General features: G+C 38.7%; 1 protein-coding gene across 1 annotated transcript in view; it reads right to left on the minus strand.

Annotated features, from left to right (window-relative positions):
- Positions 1 to 12616, minus strand: part of LOC124160737 — a 30979-nt gene that overhangs the window by 15111 nt on the left and 3252 nt on the right. Inside the window, exons 3-6 of the mRNA XM_046536733.1 lie at positions 11194 to 11405; positions 8656 to 8983; positions 3502 to 3717; positions 1449 to 1716 (exon numbers count right to left, since the gene is read on the minus strand). Of these exons, the coding sequence (XP_046392689.1) occupies positions 1449 to 1716; positions 3502 to 3717; positions 8656 to 8983; positions 11194 to 11405 (1024 nt within the window). The remainder of the gene's footprint in view (positions 1 to 1448; positions 1717 to 3501; positions 3718 to 8655; positions 8984 to 11193; positions 11406 to 12616) is intronic.

Below are 12616 nucleotides of genomic sequence, written 5' to 3' on the forward strand. Positions count from 1 at the left end.
TGAACACAAGCCCCAGCAAAAAGGTTTGTAACAAGAGGATTAATAGATAAGAGTAGTATTCTTTGAGTTATGTTTTCGCTTCGATTTTGTAAAGAGGGGTGCCTGACTGGCAGGATGTCCAACCGCAGAGGTTGTATGACGTGACGTAACGAATGGTAATGAGAAAACGACACAAAGGACGTGTCAGATGCAACCTAAAGTAACCCTACAGAGTTTGGAAGCATGAGAAGCACCTATATATTAACTTTGGTTGCAATTTGTGCAGCTGTATGGAAACGCATACTTGACAGAAAAAAACAGACATCCTCTTTCATAAATACATATATAAATTAGAGGGAGTAGATCGTACACTGGATTGAAGAGGGAAGTACAATAGGGTGGTTTCCTAATATTTTGTAATAGCCTAAATTGAAAGATTATTACTCCTGGAGTACGTATTTCATGCTTTTAGATTTTTAAATGACAATATCTAATTTTCGCGATTAAATGAAAATTGAAAATTTTAAAGCCCACAAAAACCTGATGGATGAGTATGAATGCTGGGAAAAGCCCATGTGATGTCATTCTGGTTCCGGCAGCCGCTGTGTGAGGCGACCTTGGTGTGAGGCTCTGTGTGCCGCTGTGATGCAGGCTGCTAGCAGGTAGCAGAGTACCCTGCTAGCAGGTAGTGCTTGGCTTAGATAAGGATTATTAATACCCTGAAGTTGATGCATAGTTTTCCTGAAGATGCCGGTTGGAATACCGGAGAAACTGTCGCAAAGAAAATCCATACGGTGAAACCCAGAAGCATGGAGACATCATATTAATACCCTATCAAACTAAGGAAACTTTTCGACCTTAGGGAATTTTAATAGGTGATTATTAAGAAATGTTTCCCTGAGCTCTGTGCCTCATGCATGCATTGTTAATCTCAGATGATGTAAGACTCCTGACTACTCGTATAGAATCTAGGCCCCTGTGACGTCATGTGGAGTGGTATCGCATGTGTGCCAATCTGGCCTTTATCAAATGAGGTTAAAATTGACCATTAACATTCATCCATACTGGGACTTCTAAAACCAAATAATTTGTATATTATGAATAAATACACTAATGGTGGGTAACGAATCGCAATCAATGCCTTTCGTTTTCTTTGATGAAGGAAACTACCCTATTCTCCTGATTTTTCCGGTCACTGGGCACCCTGCTGATGGCATATAAATCGGACTTAGAAGTTCCAGCAAGCACACCTCATCTGACAGAGCCTTCATCATACAAATAATTTGGAAGGGGTGAAACGTTTTCACCAAAATTTTATGTGCACGGATCTCCGTGCAGAGCACTCTACCAATAACTATCAAGTTCAAAAAGTATTTTCTGTATTGGCATCTCCAAAACTAATTAGGGAGATGAAAGAATAACTTTGGATAAAAAATTTATCGAGTAGTTATTATTAATTTTTAACATACCTTGTTCACAAACAGCCAAATTTAATTTTGGAATGGATGTGTCAGTCATAGGGTCAGTTGCATCTAGTGTGATATCTTCAGGGAAAGATGCCTTCTCTACTAACAGAGGTTCACAACCAGTGTCCTCAGACTTGTCTCCTTTTGACCTTTCCTTTCCAAGTTCAACACCCATGTTCCCATGCATAACTCCTTCAAAAGCAGATTCCATGTCTTGCTGTTGCTTCTTCTTAACACAAGCTGCTCTCTCCTCATCCATATAAATTTCTGGCTGCATGAAAAAAATGAGACAAAAAAATTAAAAGAAAAATTATTTAAGTGATGACCATAATGATTAGAGAATCTAACAAAATAATTTTGTTTAATTTTAATGGAAATGAAAGCTTAGTGTTAATGGGGGAGTTGGCCGTTTATTTTTATGGATGGATGCGTACAGCTTAGAGTTATCAGCTGAATAGAAGCTTGGCTTTCGTAGAAGTTAAAAATTATGCTGAATCTGATACCATTACATATCTTCAATTTTCTACTCTCTTATCACAGAGCTGACCCAAAATAAGCCGCAGGCAATTGAATGTCTCATATTCAGTGTATGAGGGCCAAGTCCTTAACTTAAGCAACCTAATGAAAAGTATTTTTCTAGGAGAGTCCAAAAGATCACGCAGGTATTGAACCAAGAACCCATTGATCATCAGCCAAACACTTCACCACCTAGGCTACCACCCTCCTCAACTAAACTCATAATTTATGAAATAAAAAGGGTGTAAGCAGCACCACTTGAGTTTGCCGCCAAACGGGGACGTGAGACCAGATGGTCATTTAGATGTCTCATGGTATTTGGACCTCTATAAGGAGACACTTATGTGAAATGCCAGCGTGGTAGCCATGCTGACATCAGCACCTTGGAGGGAGCTGGTGGTCACGTGGTGGATGGGATGGCGGATGATGCTGTAGGCAGCAGTCAGTCGGCGGGATAGACTCGGTGTGTGTTTAAGTCGGAAGGAAGGCATTCGCGACGCAATGTTAAAGAAATCACAATAAATTCCTTAACTGACTGACTTGTTTCGCCAACTCTTTTGGAGTGCCATCCCAACGATAACCCCGCGCTAACAAGGGTGACATTTTTTATGGCAGTTTACAATTAAAACTACATAATTTCAAACAATCATTTCCAAAAGTATGAATCCACTCTCACGCTCTATCTACCAGCTCAATGGGGCCAAGTCTATACAAACTCTGTACAGTTGGCACACAAGATACAAGAAATGTTAACATTGCCAAGAGCCATTGAGGATGTTGTAAGTGGCATGGCTGGTGAACCCACTGCCAAAAAACATGGGTGGAAGGCCCAATGATATATGGTGAGTGGTGGATCCAGGATAGGGACAAAGGGGGGTTCAAATTCTAGCAGTAGTGGGGGTCAGAAAAAATTACCATTCTATCTTGTGCAAATTGGATACCCAAGGGGGGGGCTATAGCCCTTCCCCCCTTGGAATCAGTCCCCACCGCATAGATCCACCACTCTATGGTGATAAATACCTTTGGAAATGACTGTACATACATATCCATTTCAAGAACCTATACGGTGCCAATGAGTGATTCCTAAATACATAATTTAATCTTTAAATTTTTATATTCATGAAATTACGGCCATGACAGTTAACAATTACTTTGAAGCCCAAGATTTAAGTCTGCCCCATATCAACTGCTTTGGGCAAGAGCCAACTTTAACATAATTTCTCAAATTTGCAAAATATTATCACGATGAACAATTATTCATATCCAAGAGATATTTTTCTACACACTTTTCTATGCACAGGGCAAGTACAGCTTTATACCCTATCGGGAGACCTTATACCCTAAGCAGGAAGTAAGGCACACCTGTTCATTATTGAAGATGTGACAATGTACATTATGTAATAAGAAGATTCAAAGTTAGCATGCCAAAGAAAGAAAGCTTAAATAGATTTTATTGCACTCAGCAGCTAATTGATATCGTCGTATTTTTCAACAAAATTGTCAATATTTTGGCTAACTAATGAACTGGTGAAATGCTTACTGGTAATTTTGAAATTTCAGCCACCCTTGCTTTGCAGTCCTGCCTGGCTAGTTCATCAAAATGATTCATAACTCTGCTGAAATCTCGGCGAATTAGTTCTTTAGCCAGAGCTTTCTTCCCTCTCGTTATCCTTGCTTCTTCCTCAGCCTCCACCCCCACTGTCTGTCTTTCAGCCTCTTCCTTTGATTCTCTTTCTGCTGCTTCACGAGCATTAGTCTGAAAGTAATTAAAAGATTTAATGTCAATGGAGATGACGGAATGAAGTACAAAATTTAAATGATCATTCATGTGCCATCTCATTTCATTCTAGAAAGCTTCTCTAATCCACTTTTAACATGCCCAAATTTAACGGTGCCCTAAAAACACATAAGATTGGCTGGTCGGTCACAAAACCAAACTTAGTACAAGTGAGAAGCCTAACATGTATTGAATGTGCTCCAAGAGAAGAAATGTAAGCACATAGATATTGGAAAAATGCAATTAGAATTTCAAGACGTCAATGATGATACATAATCTTCACACACTGGAAGTTCTGCTTCTTGTATTCTTTGTAAAGTTTAATGTGTGCTTGGATTGAAATTACACGCACAAGTTACTGAAATTTTACAAATATTTCTTTACTTAGGACATTTTAAAGTAGCAATTTTGTTTTTGAGACATTTTCCCATAATGCCAAACAGAATTCTAGGATCTTTTTATTTTTGCATGAATAAATGACTGCACATCTTGTCAAAACCAATTGGTACAGTACCATGCAGACTTAGATTAGGCCAAGTTAACATTATGTCTGTCATATTTATTATTAAATACCAACATTTGTTATTTCTGAATACCGAGTATGCTAAGATTATAGAAGTAACTTTGAATTACAGTAGGCCAATTTATTTTTAGGGCATTATGTATATTCATTACTTCAACATTTCACTCTGCACTTCATCTTGTATTTGAAGTCATGACTAAATTGTATATATTTTGTATTCTATGACTAGACACATAATGTCCAATAACAAATAATTTAACATAAACGATTTATGTTTTTTCTTGTGAGTAAACACATAATGTCCCTCTTCTGCCATGTCCATAGACATATGTATCATGTCCTTGGGCATATGAATCATGTTCGTAGACGACACAAAAGTAAAAGCAAACAATAAATAGTGTAAATATTACCAATGATCTCTTCCACTGATGTCATTGTATGAATCAAAAGCTGTAATTACACAAATTTGATTAATACACATATAAAAAAAAATTAACACAATCCCTGCCGTGGATTTTTAGACAAATTCACCCATTGCACCAAAAGTCTATACTTTTCTTTTTGCTTTAATACTTGGATCCTTTCCATTTGAGTTTTGGTGTGTATGCGGCTATGAGTGCAGTGTCAGTCACGTCATATATCGGCACTGAAGTAGCAGTGACCGATGGTGTGCTAAGAGAGGCCAAAAAAGTGACACACTTCGGTCATTACGGCTGAAATGGCATGAAGAAGAACACGTTTCAGTCATTATGACCAAAGGTAAGGAGGACCTCATCATGAGGCCTCGCCAAGGGTCCCCAGACCACCCCTGATGGTGCCCATAATAAAAAAGGAAATTATGATGCCGCACCCTGTACAATAGACAGATGGTGACCTATTATACTGGAAGTTAGTCACTAAATGTAAGTATCAACCATACTCATGAGTTTTCCTGCATGATGCCTACCATCCTAAGGGGAATCCATACCAGGTCTCGTTTTATGCAGCTGTTGTATCTAAGAACCACGTATCCATGGCTGCATGATGATCGACAGTGAAAACTGTCAGGCAACCAATGGCATGATCACTCTGCATCAACACGGAACTGTGCTATGCAGCAGTTGCTTCCCAGAAAATTTGTGTGCAACACTGACTGCTCAGCCTGTTGTCTGAGAATGTGGTTTACTATTCCACGAAACCATTTTCTATATTCTTGCAAATAACTTTCTCAGATTTTTATTTACTCCTGTACCACCAAAAACAGCACCCTAGACCTTTTTATATCGGGGTTTTTAACTTAACAATTAAACGTACACTAATATCCATGTCTTGGATAGAGAAACCTACCCAGGAGGGACTCGAACCCATGACCTCTTGCATGGCAGGCAAGGACTTAACCCTGCCACCACTGAGGTTGGCAAAGCAACAGATCGAGCACCTTGCAGTAGGGTGTCCCAAAAAAACCGAAAGTTTGAAAGTTGAGGGGGCATTTCCATTTTCCTATGCGAATGCATGAAAAAACATCCCATAGAAATTTTCAGCTCAATCGGACAATATTTGACCCTGCCGAAACGCATTCAAAGTTTGAATTTTTGAGTTTTCCAGATTTCATGCAATGTTGCCTAGCTCTAAGGGTCTTGGGGGATTTAAAATTAGAAACCTCTGTAAGAAAATGCTCTCTTATTATTATACTGTGATAATGCGGATACAAATGCACTGTGAACAACAAGCAATATGAAAAACTAGAGTTTTTTGCCACTTTTTTCATGCATTTTCCTATGCCGCTTAACAACTAGTAACAGATGTTGCCTCGGAGCCTCATCATCTGTCAATTTTTTCTTGACTAGAAAATATTTTATTAATTGAACTCCTCTCTCTGCAGTATCATTAACAACCTTAAGGTGCTGAACTATAGATAGGCCCTTCTGATAGTCTACGTCACTTTTCCATGTGCACGGATCTCGCAGCACAAATGCCGGCGAAATACCAATAATTTTGAAAAACTTCACAGAATTTTTCGAAGCGAAGTCAGCGAGAGTCAGCTCACTAATAGGTCGATTAGGCGGAAGAGTAGCCCGAGGTGCGTCATCGTCAGACCCCTCATTGTCTCTGATTGCTTCCGCAATGTCTCTTTTCTCGTCGTCAGAAACCATTTCATCAAAGAGGGCCATACAATTCAAGTTTTCGAAAGTTTTAACCATAGATGGTTACAAAACTTGGCCAAAGCTGCTGCGTAGTGAGGGTCTTTCTTCCGACCAAGGACTTTAAGTAGCTCAAGATCCATTCTCGGAGCGCTCACTGCCACAGGACAGGTGTACCAATGTTTCATAAATGCAATTGCAATGAAGCAACACAATTTGAATAAATTGTCACTGTCATGTGTCGACAAACGCAATTGCTTGCCAAAAATCCACGTTTTAAAAGCGTAGAGCTCCTTATTCATCCACCGTGATTTGTCAGTTGGGCCTGGGGGGGCCGAACCACATACTTCTCTTTCTTGGGAACCACACTATACACAACTCCAAAAATTCTTTGTAGTCGTCTCGAGGATGGTGGTTCTAAAATAATATGGGGCATAATTTTAAATACTAATCCTGAGGATGGAGTTTAAATCACCCTGAACATCCTGACATTTACCATTTACGAACCTGCAGCTGAAGAATACAAAATTTGATAATGTCATCTACATTTGAAATATCCTTCAAACAGCCTCTTGTCGTCTTCATTGCTCGGAAGTAATTTCCCATCCCAGTGCACTGCTAAAGGAACTTGAGGGTGAAAGTCTTGCTTGATAAGCCTTAGTGTCTCGGACCTTTTATTCACTCTCATTATATGTAGATGAGATTTGGAAAATACTAAATGGATTTCATCCCCTTTAAAACCCAATGCAGATGCTGTCGCATTGGCGACAGCCTGGACTATCATAGACCCAGCGGCAGAGGACGTCTTGAGTCCGATCTAGGAAAGCAGTCACAAGGATGTCGGACATTATACTTACTCTACGGCACTTTCCGGACCTTGTCCGCATTTCAAATTCTGTAAAAGTAACAAAATGTTATTTCTCCCTTTCTTCCGCCATGTTGGTCACCCTTCCCGCACCCGGAAAAAATTACTTTCTTCCGAATCCAACGAGCTCGTCGTACTCTCCGCAGACATCTGTCGAACGAGGTCCACTTTCTCATCCAATATTTCCTTTTCTTTCTCATGCCGTTTTTTCCTTTAAAAATCCTCTTCTTGAAGTTTCTTACGGTTTTCTAAACACTTACACCACTTTATATCAATACCCGCCATATATCCTTTTCAATCAGTTTTCATAGATATGTAAAACAACTTGTCCTCCTCCACAGTAATGTTTGAAAGGGCGTCTTTGCAGCCGATGTCAAACAGACGGTCGAGCACTTTGCTGAATTCCTCTCTTGCGGACACTGACTTCTCACTAGTTTTATTTTTGTCTTTCCCAAGGGCATGGTAGTTCTCGTAAGCTGTCAGGAGCTTCTTAATGGCTGCTCGAGCCTCCTGCGTAGGAATATTAGACTTTCCCCACACAGCAAGTAACTCTTTGATTGCAATCCTTGCTGCATCTGCCGCTGACATCGATCCTGGAGAACAGTGTAGGTTGTAAAAGAAAACTTTGAGAACTTCACGCAGCATAGGGAGTTTACCATTGCCGGGCAAATGTTTGGACTCATTACCCACCAACCACGCACTTGTCGCACTTCGCATAACCAGCGTACTCTTCGATTTCACGTTCATTCTGGCCACCGCCGCAACAGCCTCGACCACGAAACACACGACAATACCTCACGTTCTCAGTTAGTGCACAACACTAAACTCCACGAGTGGCTGATAGACTAAGCCGGGATACTTTTAACATAAACAGAGCGATGTTGCAAAAGCGCATAACTCGAATCTCAACACGACACGGCGGGGCAATATGCACTCGGCTGGCGCCTGGCGGCCGCAACGGCGAGCGGGACTTGTAAACACACCAAGTTGTGGCTATGAAGCTCATTTTGACTCAAGTGTTGCTGTCAACGCCTATAGAGCTAGAGGAGATGGTTTGAACTTAAAATTGGTTGTTTTTTAACACTTGAGCCTCCTGCAGGGTAGGCAACATTGCATGAAATCTGGAAAACTCAAAAATTCAAACTTTGAATGCGTTTCGGCAGGGTCAAATATTGTCCGATTGAGCTGAAAATTTTTGTGGGATGTTTTTTCATGCATTCGCATAGGAAAATGGAAATGCCCCCTCAACTTTCAAACTTTTGGTTTTTTTGGGACACCCTAACCTTGCAGCCATAAATAAGTGACTCATGAAAACCAGTGGTTTACAATCAAAAGAAATCCATTCTTATCCAATAAAAGTTCAAGGATATGAAAATGTCATGCATATAGTGTGATATTTTTTGTCTTACTTGAGAAAGTATAGATGTCTTCTCCACCCTCACAGAAGGATGCTGCCTCTGTGTGAGTGAACATGGGTTATGATGGTCGTACACCTCCACGAGATGGGGAAGGGTTTCAGTCGCAGGTAACGTTTTTCTTGAAGACGTCTCTGGCAGCTTAATGCCTTGCCTCTCAGTGGCGGATACAGGCAATCTTAATTCAGGAACAACTGGCGTTCTTTGGCTTTCAACATGATCTTCGCTCTCTTCCCTTCCAGTGCATACTGGCGGCGTTTCGGGGTCATTTACAAAGCCTCTAACATTTTCTCCAGCTTTACTGTGGTTCTGTTCTGGATTCCTATAATTACAATGACGAATTTCAAAGAATTACTTGAAATCAGAAGAAAATACTAATTTCATGCATTTAGGGTCATTAATCCATTGTAAAAAGTAGTCAAAAGCTGATGAAAATATCACTTCTTTAACATTTACATCATAAAATAATCCTAATCTCATCAGCCTACATTGTAAATATACGCAAATATACGCAGAGATGATAATCAACTACTCGGGTCACTCTTACACCTGCATTAGAAACAAGGATAGAATACTCATGAGAGGACACCATAAATAGCAATATAAAATATAATAATAGCAATTAAAACTTCCCTCAAATTACCACATTTTCCAGAGTGCTACCCAGTCCTAAACAAAGGCAATTATCTCCTCCATGAGTAATTAGAACTCATACAGAGCAGAAATTAATGACCACAGAAATAGCTGTCAAGTCATTTTAATGATGTACCTAACATGATGCACAAAGGTTAAGAAAAGACTTGGGGGATACTACTTTATCTACGCATGCAACTTCCCTTGATTAATGAGGTTCCATTAACAATCTATATTTTAGTAAACTTCAGGTACATTAACATTTGAGTAAAAAATCAGTGATGACATTATATTTAAAAAGTTAGAGAGCAGGATCCTTATGAGTAAAATAGGCAAAAGGTCACTAATGCATCAATAACCTCATTCAACCCCTTAAGAAATAGCTCTAATAACTCATAAATAATGAAATAAATCATTAGATTTGCGTAAAAAATATCTATTACACAAGAAGTACTTAAATGGCAGATATACAGCTCCAGAATCATAAGATTTGACACTGAATTGTCATACCTGATTTATGAATAGCTAAGGATGAATTAATTACTTAAACAGCAGGAATGACAGTTGAAGAAATTTGCACTACAAAATGTCAATTAGAAGTAAATTAACAGTAAAACGGATAATGAAATAGACTTTACAATAACAAAAAATAATTTCAGTTTAAGTAGTTCAAGAGCGAAACAGGCTAGGGTGGTAACATAACAACCATCTTTGTAACTAGGCTGCAACAACTCAGGATTTTTTAAATTTACACCCGACTTTAAAATATTAATCAGTGCAATTAGGTAACATTTTCTACAATTCACAGAGTTAAAAGATAAAGATTAGCTTAACAAGTCAAAACATAGAGGCAATCGGAAAAATTAGTTAACCTCAGAGATGGGTCAATTCAGCCCTTCAGCGGTTCTTGAGCTTAAGAGCAGAATCGGAACTGAATTTTTAAAAATCAATGAAAATATATTATCACAAAACCCAGTTATAAAACTTTTCCAAAGCACCATTAATATTAAATACTTTAATTATAAAGATTTGAATGAAAATATCACTTGTGAGATAACTTGATGCATTATCTTGGGTAATTTTCAAAATGAAGTCTTCTAAAGACCTTCAGAAAAAGATGGGACAGTTAAAGTGGCCAAATCATGAGGATGATGGCCTGATGAAGACCACCATGGTCAAACGGAAGGTAAAAACAGCAAAGAAAAATCCCAAGTGAATTAGATAGGACAAGATAATGGGGATATAAAAGAAAAGAAATACGTTAGTATGAAAAGGTTGGCAGATAGAAGAGTAGAGTAGAGAGCTACAATAAAACCAATCTTTGGATTGAATACTTACGATGGATGTTCATGAGACTCTACATATTATCAACATTTTTTTTAAGATCAAGCAATGATAATGAGATACTTGATTAAGAATCAGAACCAAGAACTGATGCAAGGAACAAAACCTGAATTGGAACACGCCATTCTCTTCATTCAAGTATTCAGAAGTAAATGGATACATAATTCTATGGCAGCTAGGGATCAAAATTCTTAAGACAGTACTGCATTAATTATATAAACAATATTAACATGGTATTTGAAGGAGGCGACCAACAGCTGAGGTATTTGTGCCATGAGGGAAGGGTAGGAAGGGAGGAGAGAAACTCGGCATCGGCATTAGCCTGCTCTTAACGAAATGTGCCAAGGGGACCACGGCTTAACGTCCCATCTGATGGACAGAGTGTTGCGCTTGAAATGTCCTCCACACAACATTCAAGCAAGAATCGGGCAATCTTTAAAACTCTCTGCCATCACCGGGATTTGAACCCGAGCCCACGGGGTGGGAAGCTAACACTCTAGTAACCACACCAACCCGATCCCCACGCTATATTAATAACAACACAGTAATTTGTACCTTTTGCTCTTGATATTAGGGAGAGCTGAAACCATTGTAGCACGTATGCTTTCCAAGGTTTTGGCTTTTTCTCGCTGAGATAAAGCTTTATCCCTTTCCTGACGTGAAGCCACTATGTTTGATTTCAATTGGGCAACAGCTTTTCTTCCACGTTGCTGTGCAGCTTCTTCATTTTTCTTCATCTGTTCTTGGATTTCCTCCTCAGGATCTGGCTAAGAAATATTCAAATACTCATGAATACTGTTTACAAAACTGCAACACTATTTTCAAAAATCAAATTTTTAGCATGCTCCAAACCAGTGGTGAGTTATCAGATTTAGTGTGTGAAGTGCAGCTACACTTACATTACCAGAGTATGTAACCCCTTACCCTCAGCTGAGATAGTCTCGGGCTACGAGCCTCCTAATTTTAATACAAAACATAAAAACTGTGACCCAAGTCTTTTAAAATATGTCTAACATTTACACTAGTATTCCCGTAGCATTGATTTCAGAATGAAAAGAATCATTACATACTTCAGTTCCCTTTTCTTTCAAGAATCAATTATACTAATCCAAAAATATAACGAGTATCTCACGTGAACATCTTCTAAGTTTTCAATGACTTGGCTTTAATAGTTATAGAGCTGCATAATATCAATGAAAGATAAAATTTAGGGCAAGGGTCATTCCATGTCACGTGGTCTAGGGCTCCCCGCGCGACCATCACCGATTTTGATGAAATTTTGTATGAACAGTCCCACATGTCCCAAACAAATGCTGGTAAAGTTTTAGGCTCGGCGGTGCAATATTTGCGGAGATACAGGAGTTTGATTGACCCCATACCTCGACTTCCTACAGTATGACTGTGAAATTTTCGCAATTTTAAATATCATTATCTCCGCTATTATTTTTTCAAAAGAAACGAAACTCGGCTACTTAGGACAACTTTTGGTGCTCTATTCAACGCAACAATTTAAAAATTTTAGTTAATCATTAGGACTGAACAAATTTCTCACAAAATTTGACGAAAAATGTTTTTTGAGAAAAAAATTAAAATGTTGACACTGTACAGTTCCGACAATATTCAAGCGATGAAGATGAAACTTGGTGCACGATATCTATACATAACATAGTTTTTAAAGCAAAAATTGGAAGCCTATAGGTCATTGCATAATTTAATAAATTAAGTGTAAAGTTGCAGGTTTTTGTAAATTGGTCAAAAATAGGGTACCTTAAATCAACTGTTACAAAAATAGACCCTCTAGAAATGCTTTGAAACTAATCTAATTAGAAAGAGCATTTTTTAAAGTCTCTAAAACAGTGGGTCTGGTTTTTCATCGCGGGCAAATAAGACTAGAAAAATTTAGGCAAAGTTGACGGCGTTGCCATGGCAACATCTAATTTAAATTTTCAACATGATTGTCTTTCCCGTTCATTCAGAT

This window comes from Ischnura elegans, chromosome 6 (assembly GCF_921293095.1).
Source record: "Ischnura elegans chromosome 6, ioIscEleg1.1, whole genome shotgun sequence".
Classification (NCBI taxonomy): Eukaryota; Metazoa; Arthropoda; class Insecta; order Odonata; family Coenagrionidae; genus Ischnura; species Ischnura elegans.